This window comes from Danio rerio, chromosome 9 (assembly GCF_049306965.1).
Source record: "Danio rerio strain Tuebingen ecotype United States chromosome 9, GRCz12tu, whole genome shotgun sequence".
Lineage (NCBI taxonomy): Eukaryota > Metazoa > Chordata > Actinopteri > Cypriniformes > Danionidae > Danio > Danio rerio.
The window spans coordinates 1,475,058-1,494,799 of NC_133184.1; the positions used below are offsets into that span (position 1 = coordinate 1,475,058).

Sequence of the window (19,742 nt, forward strand, 5' to 3'; positions counted from 1 at the left end):
TATATATTCTCTTCTTCATTTGATAGCATTTACTAAAATAATGAAATATAAATAATTATAACATGTTTAAGCTATTCTGTTAATTTTTTAAGCTATTCTGTTAATATTTTTTTAACAGAAAAAAATATTTCTACTACTTTTTATGTTATAAAACAATTAATTATTTTTTATATTTAAATCAGTTCGTAATATTTTAGGTTATAAAACAATTTTAAAATGTGAGTGAAACTGTTTCACATCACAGGAAGTTTAAATATATTAATTACATGTATTTAACAATCTATACTACACATTTACAAATTTTCATTTGATTTAGCTGTTTCTTTTTGACTTCTGTTATGTTTTAATGTGCACGAACACTCATACACTAATGCCAATTTAGTTGATCAATTCCCCTATAGCGCATGTGTTTAGACTGTGAGGGAAACCAGAGCACCCGGAGGAAACCCTCGCCAACACGGGGAGAACATGCAAACTCCATACAGCCGGGACTCAAACCAGCGACCTTCTTGCTGTGAGGTCTCAGTGCTAACCACTGAGCCACCGTGTCGCCACATAATGGTAAATATAACGCTATTAGTCAATAATGTAATGTTTTGGGTGTGTTATCTGGCAAATAAACTGCATTTTGATTTACAGTAAGACACAGGCAGATGCATTTATTTCATGTGCTTTAAGTTATATATTTTTTAAAAGCAGCTGATGAAAATATAGAACTAAGTGAACACAATTTGTCTGCAGAAAGGCCATAGTGGAACCACAAGAGGGCACTCTGGCAAAATAATTGCATGTGAATGTAAAATGCACTACCTGACAAAAGTCTTGTCTGTCCATGTTTTAGGAACAGCAAATAATAACTTGACTTCTAGTTGATCATTTGGTATCAGAAATGTCTTATATGAAAGGTAAAGGCCTCTAGATTTTGCTTATTTGAGCACAATAAAATCTGATCATGCCTTGATTATTAATGATTTCTTTAGTACAGTAACGTCTGACTCTGCTTAGACTAAAGTCTCATCACTGAACAGAAATAATGTCCAGTATAGAATATAAAGTCCTGCTGCAGTGGAGACAGAATGAATATTGTGTCTGACTCCATCATGAGCTTGGAGGACTGCATCCATACATCTCTGACATGACTCAAATCACTGATTAATAAAGTCATCTGGAATGAAGAAGAAAGCCTTCATGCAGGACTCCCAGAGTTTTTCATTGGATTCATCTTCAATGATTCCTACTTCTTCATCTTACCCCAGACATGCTCAATAATGTTCATGTCTGGTGACTGGGCTGGCCAATCCTGGAGCAGCTTCACCTTCTCTGCTTTGAGGAGCTTTGATGTGGAGGCTGAAGTATGAGAAGGAGCGCTATCCTGCTGGAGAATTGTCCCTCTCCTGTGGTTTGTAATTTCAGCATATGTTTTACGCAGCGGATGCCCTTCTAGGTGTAACCCAGTACTGGGAAACACCCATACACACTCTCATATTCACACAAACACTTTTTTCCCTTTTAAAAAAACACTTAACTGGGAACACAGATATATAAGAATATAAGACCGGTACTCACGTGTATAAATACACAGGACATTATGAACTCAAATACAAATAGGTAAAACTAATAAATGGTGGAACTAATAAAAACACAAATATTGTAAAAAGCGGGAAAACTGACCAAAGGAATCACGTGGTACAAACAAAAGTACATAGAAAACATGATAAACACTGACGTCTTCTTCAGCAAAGACAGAGTAGATTAGGAAATAATGGACATACCGTGAAGAGTCTTATTCTTTATACTCTTACATTTGCCAAACATTTGGCCAGTTATTCGTTTCTCAATAGACGCCCACTGTTCATTTCTCAAAAGATTATCTGGGTGGGTGTGGAATTGTCTGGCCTGAAATTGTGTCTAAGTCCGCCCCTGTTTCTTAATAAGCACACCACAAGTTTTTCTACCACTTGAATATTTGAGGACCACAGAAGAGCAGAGGACAACAATGAAGATGACACCGAGAATACACCAGCGGAAAACACTGCATCCTGCAAAACACGGAATTGAGGATTGAAAGAAAAAGATCAGTCAGGTTACATGAAAACAACAATCTGTATCATAATCAACTCATACTGTAGCTGTGATGATTGATTTCACAGTTTTTGTTGCTCGTTAAAGCTTAAAATGCATTTTTGATGCCGTTTTGTGTGATTTATCAGCCATTTTTACTCAGAGACAAAAAAGGTCAAAATTTACAGGTATTGCTATATTTGTGGAGACATTTGGTCACAACAACTATCACCACAACTACAACACTGCAACTATAGTAACTAATCTGCCGTGGTGATTCTGCAGTTGCTATGGTAACACAACAACTATTGTAACTATTCTGTTGTGGTGATTCTACAGTTGCTACGGTAACACAACAACCATACTAACTAACCTGTTCTGGTTATTCTACAGTTGCTATGGCAACACAACAACTATTGTAACTAATCTGTTGTGGTGATTCTACAGTTGCTATGGCAACACAAAAACTATAATAACTAATCTGTTGTGATTCTACGGTTGCTATGGCAACACAACAACTATAATAACTAGTCTGTTGTGGTGATTCAACAGTTGCTATGGCAACACAACAACTATAGTAACTAATCCACTGTGGTGATCCTACAGTTGCTATGGCAACACAAAAACTATATTACCTAATTTGTAGTGGTAATTCTATAGTTGCTATACTAATATGAAGAAATGAGCCAAAATGTACAGGTATTGCTATACTTGTGGGGACATTTCGTCCCACAATGTAATGAAAACACAAACACTTTCAAACAAGCATTTAAAATCCTATTCTACTTTTCTGCATTTCACATCTGCTCCAGCTTGATGTTAATCGATGTTTTTAAGCTTTTTTTGTTTTGCTTATTTGCTCAACGGTGTAAATTGTGTTTCATTAAAGCATCTGCTAAATGCCTGGTTATTCATAATTACAAAATGGAAAAGAACAGAAGAATATGAGCTGAACTGAAAATACAATTAAACAAAATTTATTTAAAAATCTAATTAATATTAAAAAAAAAAAATATATATATATATATATATATATAAATATATATAAATACTCACCGGTGAGATTGACATGGAGGACACTTCCTGAAGCACTTCCATACTGGTTTGATGCTGTACAGATGTAAACACCATTCAAATCAACTGAGGATTTTGGCAAGAAAAGCTTGTTGCCTTCATAACGAGGAGCTCTTCCCTCACTTTCATTCATTCTGTGAATAATGACACACGGGTAATGATATGACAACACTACCTCACCAGTATGTATTTACCAAACAAAGAGATGGAAATTTGCAATACATATAGTGTATAAATACAGTTGAAGTCTTAAGTATTCACCCTCCTGTATTTTCCCCCCAATATCTGTTTAAAGGAGAGAAGATTTTTATTCAACACATTTCTAATCATAATAGTTTTAATCATTCATCTCTAATAACTGATTTATTTTCTCTGTGTCATGATGACAGTAAATAATATTAGACTAGATATTCTTCAAGACACTAGTATTCAGCTTAAAGTGACATGTAAAGGCTTCACTAGGGTAATTAGGGTAAAGTTAGGGTAATTAGGCAAGTCATTGTATAACAGTGGTTTGTTCTGGAGACAATCCAACACTAATTAGGCCGAATTATTTTGAGTTTATATGTGATAATATGTGGTCTAAACTCACTATAGTTTGACAAATACTGGTTGTTAGACTACATAATTCACTTTTGAGACACTTTAAGGCAAGAATATAAATGTTTAGATTCATTATTTGTAAGAATAGTGCCTATTTGAAAATATGTTTGGAGGGTTTTGGAGATCCAGGGTTTACTAGCGCATCTGGTGTACGTCTGATGTATGTCTGTGTAGTGGTTTAAATAGAAAAATAATTTGCTTTAGGTATATCTAACAGAAATATTTGATAATATTTGCGCAGATTTGATGGCAATGTTAAGTGTTACTTGCCTTTTTGACAGATTTTCAAACTTTATATTGGTTTACATAATCCAAAATAGATAAGTAAATTAAGCTTACATTTATTCATTCATTTAATTTTCCATCAGCTTAGTCTCTAATTCAGGGGTCGCCACAGTGGAATAAACCACAAACTATTCCAGCATATGTTTTACAAAGCGGATGCCCTTCTAGCTGCAACCCAGTACTAGGAAACACCCACACCCATCACACTCACACACTACGATTAATTTAGTTCATTAAATCACCTATATCGCATGCGACTGTGGGGGAAACCGGAGCACCCGGAGGAAACCCACACCAACACGGGGAGAACATGCAAACTCCACACAGAAACGCCAACTGACCCAGCTGGAACTCGAACCAGCGACCTTCTTTTTGTGAGGCCACAGTGCTAACCACTGCCACCTCAATTAAGCTTACATAGTACTTTTTTTAAAAGCAGTAATGATCAAACTATTCATTACCGCTTCCAGATGTAAGTTGGTGTTGGGTTACAGTCCACTTCACAATGATATTCTTCAGCCTCTGCTGGGTTATTTGGATCATCAGGACTGATAATCACCAGATCTGGAGGATCTAAGAGACAAACATCCCAAATAAAGATAAACCAAAATACAACAATACTGACTACCGACAAAGATGATTTAAAACTCGTTCGTGATTTTGGTAGACTCGTAACGTGCTAAATAGCGTGTTCACCACTGACACCCATAACAGGAAAAACAACACAGGCTAGATTTCTCTCCGAACATAAAAATGAACACAGAAATATAATGAACCAAGGGGAAACAATAAAATAAACAACAGTTACAATCATTAGCTGGAGTGCCCACCAGACTAACTTGAGGGCACTCCAGCTATATGTACACTCCAGCAGCCGTTCACCTGGACTTCACGTCCCATCATGCTTACCAGCCACAGCTGATTTCAATCTGGACACTGACACACTCACAGAGCTGCAGGTCATCATCAGTAGTTATGTTTCCCAAAGATGCGAATTAAATTAATGATATTAAGATCACCGTCTACTGATGTTACACTTTGACGTTGTATGGACGTCACATTATGACATTAAGATGACATTTGACTTTGGTTAGTTAATGCCATAACCTAAAATCAACCATAGATCAACGTCTACTGATGTTATACTGATGTTGTATGGACATCTTGTTATGACATCATTTGACGTTCAACTGACATTGGATTTTTGGTTCTCCTGAAGTCGCAACCGAAACATTCAACCCAGGCTCATTGTGGAAACGTAGCCCCGCGGACGTTTCTGGAGACCGCAAAATACGTTCCGGGAGGTACGTATTTGTGCAGTTTTTGTTTTCGCGAATCTGCGAGAGGCCGATGTGTGCGCTTTTTCGCAGCCGCGCTGTTCTCACGTGAAAAGCAGCTGGAGGCCGCTGTTGAGCGACCGTCTGTCCGACTAACTGAATGACTGAACGATCGACTGGGCGACCCAGCCATCCTCCTCCTCCCTTAAACCCAAGCGACGATTTACAAAAGCAGTCCAGAATAGAAAAGCAAAAGCCCTCGTCCGATTTTAACCGCGTTTTCGGATTTCACCGCGTTCTCGCCCCATCACGAACTTGTTCGCTTTTATTTTTTGGATTCTGTTTTTCATCTTCCCTGATTTCTGGAATCGCTCTTCCCCGGACTCGAACTAGGTCGTCGCCGCGGACGGCTCCTCCTCCTCCGGGCCTACATAGCACTATGAGCTAAGCGGACAAACTGGTTGCGGCGGGAAAGCCCTCCACACGGAGGTGAGCCGTCAGCCGGTGAGCGCGAAGAAGAGGAGCATGTCACACCGCCCCGTAGCGTTCGCTCGAAAAAAACGAAATGCGGCCATACGTACCTCCGGCCACGTAAATTGCGATTTCCAGAAACGTCTGCAGGGCTACGTTTCCAGAATGAGCCTGGGTTGAAAATAACCAAATACCATTATATGACGTTGTGTGCCTGCTGGGTACTGACCAGACTCATTCTGAAAACGTAGTCCAGCAGGTTTCTGGAGACCGCGAATTATGTAGCCAGAGGTACATATGGCTGCATTTAATTTTTTTTAAGCGAACGCTACGGCGCGGTATGACTTCTTTTCAGACCTTGACACGCAGAGAGGAGTTGACCCCGATGATGACGACTGCGTTTGAGTCTGGGGAAGAAAGGTTCCAGAAATCAGGTAAGACAAAAACAGAAACCAAAAAATAAAACGAACGAGTGAAGAACAGGGTGAGAATGTGGTAAAATCTGAAAACGTGGTGAAAATCGAACGAGGGCTTTTCTTTTTCTGGACAGCTTTTGTAAATCGTCAGTTGGATTTAGGGAAGTAAGTGGGTGGGCGGGTCAATCGGTAAAATTGGTTGGGTTTAGGGCTGGGTTTTTCAAAGTCTAAGACAGTGGGCCTCCCTTTTTACACAACTTATCCATTGGCGCCCCCCTCCTCTCAAACACACACGCAAACACACACACACACACACACAGACATACACACACACACACACACACACACACACACACACACACACACACACACACATACACACACACACACACACACACACACATACACACACACACACACACACACACACACACACACACACACACACACATATACAGTATATATAAAGACACAGACAGATGTCAGACTGTTAACTCACTTTTATCATCATTTGCATGAAAGTGCAATTATTTACAGAGTAATAAGTATTTTAATATAACGTTTTCAAAACTAGGATGATGGTTCAATATGAATAGAACAGATCCAAGAACTGTCCATCCCAGTCAAAACAGACGAAGTTTAGCGGGTCTCATGCTGTCATTAGCCAAAATATCTTGACAAACCACACATAAAGGTCGTGGTTCATCAGCTGGTCCTGTCCACGTAAATCCTAAACTCAAATACTGATAATCATATCGTCGTCTTTTGGGTTTAAGCCCTGAACTTGAAGGCTTTGAATCGGGGGGTCTCTGAAACCGATCCATTGTATCAGCAGGCATATACCCGTATTGGCGGGCTTGCCAAACAGAAGCGAATTCAAAGCTATGGCCTTCTGGGTAAAAAAGGTTTTCTTATATTTGACGTATTATTTTTTTTGATTTGTTTAATTAAAACGTTTAAATATAATAAAAAATACATATAATAATTAACCTTAATAATTATATTGTTATTATATAATATTTTTTTCCGCGCCTCCCCTGACATGCTCTGGCGCCATCCAGGGGAGGCGCGCCTCACACTTTGAAAACCCCTGGTTTAGGAAAAGAGGAGGGTGGGTCAGTCGATTGGCCGGCCGGCCAGTCAGTCATCCACTCATTCAGTCAGTTAGACAGACGGTCAGTCGACAGCGGCCTCTGGTGGGTTTATGCAAGAACATCGCAGGCGCAAACGGCACTCGCAAGAGAAATTTGAGATATGAAAGACCACACACAGCGGCCTCTCGCGGATTCGCGAAAACAAAAACTGCAAAAATACGTACCTTCCGGGACATACTGCGGTCTCTAGAAACGTCCGCAGGGCTACGTTTTTCAGAATGAGCCTGGGTTGGTTAAAGCAGGGTAGGAACTAAACTGTGCAGAGCTGCGGCACTCCAGGAACTGGCTTTGACACCTGTGCACTAAGCTGAAAAATTGTCAAATCAGTCTGGAATTTTCCTCACCATTCTCTAAATTATTATTGTGGATCCACATATAATCCCTACTGCCTAATGCTAGACAAACTTTTGTCAGATGCTTTACAATGTGCTGGCTCTGCTGATTTGTCCATTAATAAACCCTGTTACATACATTTTTATCATCGCATAATCTTTTCAAACTAAATCTCATGACTTTTTTTTAATGTGCATGCTGGAATGTATTTGGTAAATGGTGTTTTCATCAGTGTTTATGCGCATTTTTACATAGAAATATAAAAAGTTTATCCCACTTTTATGCACATTTTCCAAATTTATGCCCATCTTGGGGTTTCCATTAAGCATTTTTCCTAACAAGCTCATAAAAACAGGTGGATTGAAAGCTGAAGTGTTCACTGTTGTAGTGACTTGTATTTTCAGAACAGTGTAAACATACAGTTTACAACATTTATATACTTTTCAATACGACTATATTAGTTAAAGTTAGTTAATGTATGTTTTAAACATAGACAAACAGCAAACAACATGCTTATTACAGTATGTATTCATCTTTCCTAATGTTAGTTAATGAAAATACAGTCATTTATAATTAGTGCATGTTAACTCACAGTGTATTAACTAATGTTATTACACGGCTGACTGGAATACTTGATTCCGAGACATTCCAAGGTATGTTATTCTCAGATAACAACCGCCATATAACACAGGCTCATCCAGGAACTGAGAATCCCCTTGACCATCAGTGAATACATGGCTTTTGATTGTTTGTCTCCATCTAGCGTCTGAATAATGCGCAGGTTAGTGTATACTCCATCAGCTGTTTTAGTTTCTGTTGTGTTTTTGGCTGTTTGTCTCCATCTAGTGTCTGAATAATGCGCAGGTTAGTGTATACTCCATCAGCTGTTTAGTGTCTGTTGTGTTTATGACTATTTGTCTCCATCTAGTGTCTGAATAATGCGCAGGTTAGTGTATACTCCATCAGCTGTTTTAGTTTCTGTTGTGTTTTTGACTGTTTGGCGCCATCTAGTGTCTGAATAATGCGCAGGTTAGTGTATACTCCATCAGCTGTTTTAGTGTCTATTGTGTTTTTGGCTGTTTGTCTCCATCTAGTGTCTGAATATTGTGCAGGTTAGTGTATACTCCATCAGCTGTATTAGTGTCTATTGTGTTTTTGACTGTTTGTCTCCATCTACTGTGTGAATAATGCGCAGGTTAGTGTATACTCCATCAGCTGTTTTAGTTTCTGTTGTGTTTATGACTATTTGTCTTCATCTAGTGTCTGAATAATGCGCAGGTTAGTGTATACTCCATCAGCTGTATTAGTTTCTGTTGTGTTTTTGACTGTTTGTCTCCATCTAGTGTCTGAATAATGTGCAGGTTAGTGTTTACTCCATCAGCTGTTTTAGTTTCTGTTGTGTTTTTGACTGTTTGTCTCCATCTAGCGTCTGAATAATGCGCAGGTTAGTGTATACTCCATCAGCTGTTTAGTGTCTGTTGTGTTTATGACTATTTGTCTCCATCTAGTGTCTGAATAATGCGCAGGTTAGTGTATACTCCATCAGCTGTTTTAGTTTCTGTTGTGTTTTTGACTGTTTGGCGCCATCTAGTGTCTGAATAATGCGCAGGTTAGTGTATACTCCATCAGCTGTTTTAGTGTCTATTGTGTTTTTGGCTGTTTGTCTCCATCTAGTGTCTGAATATTGTGCAGGTTAGTGTATACTCCATCAGCTGTATTAGTGTCTATTGTGTTTTTGACTGTTTGTCTCCATCTACTGTGTGAATAATGCGCAGGTTAGTGTATACTCCATCAGCTGTATTAGTGTCTGTTGTGTTTATGACTATTTGTCTCCATCTAGTGTCTGAATAATGCGCAGGTTAGTGTATACTCCATCAGCTGTTTTAGTTTCTGTTGTGTTTATGACTGTTTGCCTCCATCTAGTGTCTGAATAATGCGCAGGTTAGTGTATACTCCATCAGCTGTTTTAGTTTCTGTTGTGTTTATGACTGTTTGCCTCCATCTAGTGTCTGAATAATGCGCAGGTTAGTGTATACTCCATCAGCTGTTTTAGTTTCTGTTGTGTTTTTGACTGTTTGTCTCCATCTAGTGTCTGAATAATGCGCAGGTTAGTGTATACTCCATCAGCTGTTTAGTGTCTGTCAGCTTTGTGTTTAATTAAAGGATTTGTATCATTAAAACTATTATGGTTCAGAACAACATTTTGTGTCTAATTTAATGTTTTGTTTCATTACTAGCTTAATAAACTACTTAGTAGCTGTTTATTATTGTAAGGTATAAGTTGGGTTTGGGGTAGAATTAGGGATGCAGAAAACGATCATACAGCTAATAACTTAATAACAGGCAGACAATATAGCATGAATTGTGACCTACACTAAAGTGTTACTGCTGAACTACAAGTATTGTCCATTGTTAATAAATGCCATAATTATCATTAACGAACAAATTCTAATTGTAAAGTGTGACTGTGTGACTGTGTTATAAAGTACTGTACATTTGACATATTTGATATATATTACTCACAGTGGACATTGATCTGGTACTCTAACTCCAGGTCCTCTGTGAATGTGATGTGCTGGACCACACACTGGATCTTCTTCTGGTGTAAATGTTTGGATGGCACACCATATATGTGGGACTGGACTGTGAAGGTGCCGTCTGAGTGCTCCGTGGAGCTGGTATGTGTGTTCAGTGAGGTGTTCAGGGCTCCTAATCTCCAAAACACTCGAGCTGCCGGCCGGGCTCCTGAAGCCATACATGAAGCCAGATCAACACTGAAAGCTCCGGAAACATGAGTACTCCCCATCACACTACCCACAGGAGGAACTGGGAAAACAAAACACAACAAATCAATTAGGGCTTTTTTGAACATGGCTATGTGAGGTGGACACTTCCTTTAAAGACAACTAAAAATATAAATACATTGCGTTTTTGTCAATTTATTCAAATACACCCCCCCCCCCCCACCCAATGTTTTAAATGTACTATTGCATTTATTGATCAGCATGGTGGCTGAGTGGTAAGCACTGTGGCCTCACAGCCAGAAGGTCACCAGTTCGAGTCCCGGCCGGGTCAGTTGGCATTTCTGTGTGGAGTTTGCATGTTCTCCCCATATTAGAGTGGGTTTCCTCCGGGTACTCCGGTTACCCCCACAGTCCAAACACATGCACTATAGGGGAATTGGAGGGGGACTATTATGCAAACAAACCAACCCAGGCTAATTCTGAGAACATAGTCCCGCGGACGTTTCTGGAGACCGCAAAATACGTCCCGGGAGGTACGAATCTGTGCAGTTTTTGTTTCGCGAATCCGCGAGAGGCCCCTGTGGAAAGACCGTCTATCTGACTGGCTGAATGATTGACATTGATCGGCCAATCAATCGAATCAATAAAGGCCTACCCTCCTCCTCCCCTAAACCCAACCAGTTTTACCGATTGACCCGCCTGCCCGCCCACTTCCCTAAACCCAACCAACAATTTACAAAAAAAAAAAGCCGTCCAGAAAAAGAAAAGCCCTCGTCTGATTTTTACCATGTTTTTGGATTCTACCACATTCTCAGCCCGTTATGAACTCGTTCACTTTTTTTTTTGGAGTCTGTTTTTGTCTTACATGATTTCTGGAACCTTTCTTCCCCAAACTCGAACCTGGTCGTCATTGTCGCCTTGTTCAACTTCTCTTTGCGTCTCAAGGCCGCGGACGTACGGGATGAGTTAACCAGACAAACTGTTTGCGGGGGAAAAGCCCTCCACATGGAGGTAAGCGGTCAGCCGGCAATCGCAAAAGGGAACGGCGTCACAAACGCCTTTACTACATTTAAACTGAAACTGCGGCTCATAACAAAGAGCAATATTGTGCCGGTGGTCATCGCGGGAATCCTGCTTTGCCTGGTCATATATTGGGTCGGCTGACTCGCCTGTTGTTTTCCACAAACACAGAAAAATGTAAATCAGCTCTTAACGAGACTGAGCATTTACAATGACACAAACAGAAACCAAAACCTTTAAAGAGTGATAGAAATGAGACTGCTTTCTCAAGACAATGCAAAACCACATTCTGCACACATCAAACTGCAAAATCCACCCACCTTAAGACTTGTTTGCAAGAGCAAACCTACACCTAAAACACTTCACTTGGTATCTTCAGTCCCTAAACGTCTTTTAAGTGTTGTAAAAAAAGGAACGGCAACATTACAAAGTGGTAAATGCTTTACTGATACAAACTTCTTTTGAAATGTGTTCCAAGAACCAAAATTGTTTAGATACAGTTAAAGTCAGAATCATTAGTCCCCCTTTTTCCAAAAATCACTTTAAGGACAACAGTATTAGCCCATTTAAGCTATATTTTTTTTCGATAGTCTACAGAACAAACCATCATTATATAATAACTTGCCCAATTACCCTAATTAACCTAGTAAAGCCTTTAAATGCACTTTAAGCTGAATACTAGTGTCTTGAAGAATATCTAGTCTAATATTATCCACTGTCATCATAGCAAAGATAAAATTAAATCAGTTATTAAAAAGGAGTTATTTAAACTATTATGTGCAGAAATGTGTTAAACAGAAATTGGGAGAAAATAAACTAATAATAAACTAATAATTCAGAGCAAATTTATATATCATATAAATCATGAGGAACACATTAAATAATGTTTGTTTTATTTTCTGCGATTAAATACAAGTCAAAGTAAATTTTGAAATCACTACTTGCTTTTTTATTTTCATTTTTCATACTGTCCCAACCTTTTTTTGATTTGGGGTTGTAGTTTGAATGTATTTTTGCCTGTTCATTCATTCATTTTTTTATTCGCCAACTTATCCACCACATGTTTTACGCAGTGGATGCCCTTCCAGCCGCAACCCAGTACTGGAAATATTTTTGCCTGTATTCTACAGAAAGAATACTGATTACAGTTTTTCTAGTTTGCTTTGACCTGGTTAAAGAAACTAGGTTCCTCTTCATTTTCCTCATCACTATCCCAGCAGAGCAGAGAACCGGTCTTGCAAATGTGTAAACCCTTTCTCATTGGGTTGACACATTTTCCCTACCATTTTTCCAAACAGTTACAGTTTTTCTTGATTGCTTGGATGTAGTTGTCAGATGAAACTCCACATTTTCAAAACAGTTAACACACAGGCCTAAACAGCGGCACTCATGGTCAAAATGACACATTTTGCTTGCAAAAGGCACATATCATGTCAAAACATTTAAAATATGCAACAAAAGCTAGTTTTACCTTCAAACAACACAACTTACAAACAAGTATATGAGCTCTTCAATTAATCATTACACAATGGACAACAAAATACAGAACTCAGTGCACCACCATTGCTTGTCATTGTAGCCTATTGCCAATGCCATTTGTTGTCTCTATTTGGGCTGTCAAATTCGCCTTTTTGCAAAGAATTGAATCCAGAATAAGAAATGCTTTGATTACATTTATATTGAATTCATGACAATTTTCAAACTGTGGCTGAAAACTGAAATACTGTAAAAACAGACAAAAGTAATAAAATACTGTAAGTATTAGAGAAAACACATGTAAACCATATACAGTCAAAACTATTGGGAGTATAAGACATAGCCACTATTGACCTCCTCCATCCATGCTGTCACAGAACAACACAGACCCTCCACCGTTTTATAAGGTTTGCAGACTGATTGCTTTTTGAATATTTGTGTGTAGTAGTGTCAAACCGGTGCTTCACTGAATTCATATTGATGTTGGTAGTTTCTAATAGTTAGGAATAGATGGTTTCTGTTTGGTTACCATAACTAAAACAATGGAGCTTGGACTGCTTGAATGACATCTGTGTTAGCTGTTTTGAAAAATGGTGGGGAAAATGTGTCAACCCAATGAGAAAGGGTTTACACATTTGCAAGACCGGTCTTTTGCTCTGCTGGGATAGTGAAAATGAAAATGAAGTGGAACCTAGTTTCTTTAACCAGGTCAAAGCAAACAAGAAAAACTGTAACACAGATATCATTCAAGCAGTCCAAACTCCATTGTTTTAGTTTTGGTAACCGAACAGAATCCATCTATTCCTAACTATTAAAAACTACCAACATCAGTATGAAATCACTGAAGCACCGGTTTGACACTCCTTCACACAAATCTTCAATTAGCCATCATTCTGCAAACCTTATATAAACGATGGAAGCTCTGTGTTGTTCTGTGCCAGCATTGATGGAGGAGGTCAATATGGCTGTGTCCTATACTCCCAATAGTTTTGACTGTATATGGTTTACATGTGTTTTCTCTAATATTTACAGTATTTTATTACTTTTGTCTGTTTTTTTTATATACAATATTTCGGTTTTCAGCCGCAGTTTGAAAAATGTCATGAATTCAATATATATTCAATCAAAGCACATCTTATTCTTGATCCAATTCTTTGCAAAAAGGCGAATTTGACAGCCCAAATAGAGACAACAAATGCCATTGGCTATAAGCTACAATGGCAAGCAATGGTGGTGCATTTTGAGTTCTGTATTTTGTATTTTGTTGTCCATTGTGTAATGATTAGTTGAAAGAGCTCATATACTTGTTTGCAAGGTGTGTTGTTTGAAGGTAAAACTAGCTTTTGTTGCATATGTTAAATGTTTTGACATGATATGTGCCTTTTGCAAGCAAAATGTGTCATTTTGACCATGAGTGCTGCAGTTTAGGCCTGTGTGTTAACTGTTTTGAAAATGTGGATTTTCAGTTGACAACTGCATCCAAGCAATCGAGAAAAACTGTAATACAGTAATTACTATATTTTGGTTTGTATTTTTATTGGTATAGGCCTTTAACATCTTGGAAAAGGGACCACCAATGAAAACTAGTCTTTTGGATTTATTATGTCCCTTGTGAAAAATAAAAATACACAATCACACCAAGTCCTCAAAGTATTCACAGTCATCAGAAAATATGAATTTTCTCCCATGCACTGCAGATCCTCTCTCACGTGTTGACCGCATGCATTGATTTAGATGAATCTTGAAGTTTACTGGTAATAACATTTTCAACTGTGTTCAGAAATGGCTCAAGTCAAAATAACAGTAGCACTGTGTGAATTATTAAACGACCTTCAGACTTACCAAGTACCGTCACGCTGATGACTTTCTGGGCTTGTTGCTCATTAATGGTGAAAATGCACGTGTAAATTCCATCATCCACGAGCTTCAATCCCATTAGCTGAATCGATCCATTATTCTCCATGAGGTTCCCAACAAATCTAACATGATCCTGTAAATCACGGTGTTCAGTTCGACCGTCTTTGTGAATGATAAAGAAAGTCTCTGGTTGGTGGTTTTCGCTTGTCTGTTTCTGCCAAACAACACGACTTGTATTCTCTTGCGTCGCAGTCAGATCACAAAACAATGTGGCATCCTCTCCTATCATGACTGCTTTGTTATGAACAGAATTCTTGACGCCTGTAATATTAAAGAGAAACATTAGTAAGCAGATCACACACACTTTCTCTCTGTAAGATAATAAGCAAGGCAAACAGAAATGCAAGTGTTTGACTTACCGGCTGTGCTGATGCACTTGAGAAAACAGAGGAACAGGGTAAAAGCTTTTCTTTCCTCGAGCAGATGCATGATAACTTCAGCTGTTCAAACTTATCAGCTGTGCTATCTCTGTGTAATGTGACTGAATGCTAAACAGCCTTTAACTAATTAAACCGTGCCCAACACTATACTGAAATTACGTCAGATGAAGAGGATGTGGGAGGAGTGGAGAGAAAAAGAGCGCCACAAAGTTTGAGTCGACATGAAATATATGCAACTGTTGCATAATAAAGTTTTCTAAGGTTTTATTGTGGTTATGTCACAGCTCATAATGCCAAATGTCATAATGTGTTCTCTGCTGCACGCTGAGCAAATGTTTTGTTCAGTTTTTATCTCTCAATCTGAAGCACAACATTTTGCAATGCATGCCATCAAATTGCTGCACTTTAGGGCTACACAATATATTGTATAAAGTATAATAACTAAGTATAATAACTAATAGCAGATTGAAACTTTATCACTTGTTTGTGTTTTAAAGGCATTTGAGTGTAAAGCACTTGGGTACAATAACATGCAACATCTGTAAGTTAAATAAAAAAGAATGGGTCACTATTTATTTTGTTGAATTTAGCATGAACTCTGCATCTACATGCCAGCTAATTCTCATTAGATTATAAGTAGACTGTTAGGTTGGTGTTAGTGTAAGTTGACATGTACTTGCAAAGTGTCTTATAGTCAATTAAATGTCTGTTGAAGGAGCAGAATCAGCAGATTTTAAGCAGACAGTCTAATACGTATCCACAATGAGTCTGTGTTGCAACATATTACAGATGCAATGGGACGATGTGGATTAAAGGAACAAAATACAGCCAACATTCAGCCACAAGAGGACATTATTCAAAAGTCAACAGCTGGTGTTCGCTGTGCAAGAGACTTTTGTACATGGAGCACAAACGTGTATTGTTATTTTTGAGGAATGCCAAAAACGGCAACTGACTCAGCCGGGATTCAAACCAGCGACCTTCTTGCTGTGAGGCGACATCGCTACCCACTGCGCAACCGTGTCACCCCAAAGGGTTAAATTGATCAATAAATTAAATTATACTATTCACCTTATTCTCTGTGTACGAGCGGGCGCAGCCATTTGAATCTTTTTGGCTCGAGACTTCCGGTCTCATTCACGTTCATTCATTTTTATCCTGCTGAAAAATTCAGCTTAAACCAGCCTAGGATGGTTGGCTGGTTTTAGCTGGTCGACCAGGCTGGTTTTAGAGGGGTTTTGGCCATTGCCAGGCTAGTTTCCAGCCATTTCCAGCCTGGTCTTAGCTGGTCAGGCTGGAAAGTGACCAGCTAAAACCATCTAAAACCAGCTTGACCATTCTGGTTTAAGCTGGACATAGCTGGTTTTGGCTGGGCTCCCAGCCTGGCTAGGCTGGTCAAGCTGGTTTTAGCTGGTCATCTCCCAGCCAGTCCAGCTAAAACCAGGCTGGAAATGGCTGGAAACCAGCCTGGAAGTGGCCAAAACCTCTCTTAAACCAGTCTGGTCAACCAGCTAAAACCAGCCAACCATGCTAGGCTGGTTTGAGCTGGATTTTTCAGCAGGGTAGACATTAAAAACTGCTCGTTTCGCTGTTTGATGTTGCAAACTGATGTTTTCTTATTATATTATTCTACTTGGTCTGTATAGTCATGCAAACATTTGTTTGTAGAGATAGTAGTTTGACCGTTTTCTGCCGTTTATTATTCCTAGTAAACTGAATCGGAAGTTTCAAAACAATCGCGAAAACATGCGCACCTCCGCATTTAAGAATAAGATCAATAGTCGCAATTATTAGATGTGTTTCTCAAACCTGCCTGTTTTTATTTATTTATTAAATATTCTACAGTTTCAGGGCTGGTAAACCTCATAAACATTCTTCTTAAAAGAAACTTTACCTTTGCTAAATGTTATTAGGGAAATATAGTTCAAAACAATACCAAATTAGGATTTTTATAACAATATATAAACTTATAACAATAGCAGAACCCTTTCTGATGCTAAATAGAACCTTTGTCATAAGTCTTATATAAAGATCTATGCTTTGGAAGTGCTCTAGAACACGATATTTTCATAAATAGTATTAATGTTGGTCATAAGAGTGGGCCTATATATTTCATTAATTGCACATAGGCCTACAGTTACCGATTATTTTTTATTGATATCAACTTATAGTGAAAATGACAATTCATACAACAGTTTTAAGTTGAACACATTTTCTCAGTTGAACTTTATATTTTTGTGATTGTTATGCGCAAACCCAAGTAAACGTTTAGGAAAAAACACATCTGCTGCTCACACTGAGAAGTAGCATTCTTGGAAGAGCGGGTTGTTCTGTTAAACTAAAAAAGAAAAACAAGACAAGACTGGTAGGAAAGTTATATGTTTAAGTTAAAGTGTGTTTCGACACTTGATAACGAAATTACCTGCTGAGAGAGTTTTGTGTAGTCATGGTTGAGCTCCAGAAACTTCCGGCTGGCCGCATATGCGATCTAGAGTTTACCGCTGCAGGTGCTGCTTTGACGGTTACGGATTAAAAAAACAAAATGGCGGGAATAATAAACCACTCACAGAACGATTTTCTGGGTAAAGTCTAGATCGCATATGCGGCCGGCCGGAAGTGCGATATGCACATTAATAAAGCAGCATTTTTTATGACAGTGTATAACAATAATTAATATTTTTACAGTACTGTGAGGGTTGGGTTTAGGGTTGGGTTGGGGGTAGGCGTTAAAAAATACATTTTATTGGGTAATTTAATAGATAACTAATACTCGGTACAACAACTGATTTTACATTACTGTGACGGTTGGGTTTAGGGTTGGGGTGGGGGTAGACGTTAATAAAATACAACAAATGAGAAATTTAATAAATATTAGAAATATTTCTCGTTAACTTCCGGTCCGCTCTAGCAACAACCCGATTTCTGTAAAAAAAATAAAACTGGGATTTTTAAGGACAATGCGGTTCTGATAGAACACGGTTCTGACCTTTTTTTTTAGAGTGAAGCTGAGTTTGTCCTCTACACCTTTTTTGTGTACCAGATTTACACAGTAAAATATCTGTTAGGCTTACAGTTTCTGTACTGATTTTGTTTTGTTGTTTGTGAATTGCATTATGGGACCTTAATCTCTGTCCACTTTTGATGTTAAAAATTCAACAGTTTAACAAAGTGACTGTTCTTAACACTTTATCCCAGCGAAAAAAACAGCTTAAACCTGCTTAGGCTGGTTGGCTGGTTTTAGCTGGTCGACCAGGCTGGTTTTAGAGGGGTTTGGCCACTTCCAGGCTGGTTTCCAGCCTGGTCTTAGATGGTTAGGCTGGGAGATGACCAGCTAAAACCAGCTTGACCAGCCTAGCCAGGCTGGGAGCCCAGCCAAAACCAGCTATGACCAGCTTAAACCAGGCTTGTCAAGCTGGTTTTAGCTGGATTTAGCTGGTCATTTTCCAGCCTGACCAGCTAAGACCAGGCTGGAAATGGCTGAAAACCAGCCTGGAAGTGGCCAAAACCTCTCTAAAACCAGCCTGGTCGACCAGCTAAAACCAGCCAACCAGACTAGGCTGGTTTAAGCTGGATTTTTCAGCAGAAAAAAATTTGAAATATTATAACGTATAAGAAATAAGATATAATTTATATATTCATTCATTTTCTTTTTATTAATCAGGGGTCATCACAGCAGAATGATCCGCCAACTTGTCCAGCATATGTTTTACGCAGTGGATGCCCTCTAGCTGCAACCCATCTATGGGAAACATTCATACACACTCAGTCTACTGTAGGGGAAACCGGAGCACCCGGAGCAAACCCTCGAACGTGGGAATGCAAACTCCACACAGAAACGCCAACTGACCCAGCCGTGGCTTGAACCATGCGACCTTGCTGTGAGGCGACAGCACTAGGCCTAAGATATAATATATAGAGAAATGATACAATATATAGATAAATAAGTGTGTAAAATAACAGAAAATGTGCTGCAGTTTATTACAAGGTTTTTGTAGCGTAATATACAACACCAACCCAGACAATACAGCACTGCAAACTATTAGAAATGTTCATAAAAGTCACTTTTCCGAAAGTTGTTGGGAGAAAGATCAAGGTCCTATAATGCAATTCAAAAGCATAAAGAAACGGGGGAAATAAATAAATAAAAAACTTGAATCACAAAACAAGGAAACCTGCTAATGTACGGATGGCTTTTACTGTGAGAAAGCTGCAAAACTCTCTTTGTCCACTAGATGTCGGTGGAGCTGCAACTTTACCTCAAGTGTTTTCAAAGTGAACTTAAGGCATAATTTAACAGACCATTATGTACAATCAGTGGAGGTCTGTCGAAAAAAAATAGAAGGTATATAAATATGCATTTTATTAATGGTTTCTGGTAAACAATGGTTTTATTATGGTTTTAACCTATGGTTTATCCTTTACAACTCCAAATGAATATGGTTTTAAATACATAGTGTTTTGCAATATGTGACCCTTGAACAGAAATCAGTGTTCTGCTGCTCTGGTGTATTTGTAGCAACAGATAAAAACT

At 38.6% G+C, this 19,742-nt stretch overlaps 1 protein-coding gene across 3 annotated transcripts; it reads right to left on the bottom strand.

Annotated features, from left to right (window-relative positions):
* Positions 1-89: 89 nt before the first annotated feature.
* si:ch211-222f23.6 lies at positions 90-17,801 on the bottom strand. 3 transcript variants are annotated; one of them, XM_073911459.1, is made up of 7 exons: positions 17,634-17,801; positions 15,191-17,549; positions 14,757-15,092; positions 10,198-10,500; positions 4,485-4,596; positions 3,118-3,269; positions 90-2,039 (listed from the first exon to the last, which is right to left on the bottom strand). In XM_073911459.1, exons 2-7 carry the CDS (start codon positions 15,258-15,260, stop codon positions 1,909-1,911), a joined length of 1,104 nt encoding a protein of 367 aa, XP_073767560.1. In that variant the 5' UTR covers positions 15,261-17,549; positions 17,634-17,801; the 3' UTR covers positions 90-1,908. The 3 variants fall into 3 exon arrangements, 2 of the variants coding, with proteins under 2 accessions (XP_073767560.1, NP_001120876.1); XR_012384845.1 differs by lacking the exon at positions 4,485-4,596 and having other exon boundaries at positions 329-2,039; positions 17,634-17,783; NM_001127404.1 differs by lacking the exon at positions 17,634-17,801 and having other exon boundaries at positions 888-2,039; positions 15,191-15,375.
* Positions 17,802-19,742: the final 1,941 nt, after the last annotated feature.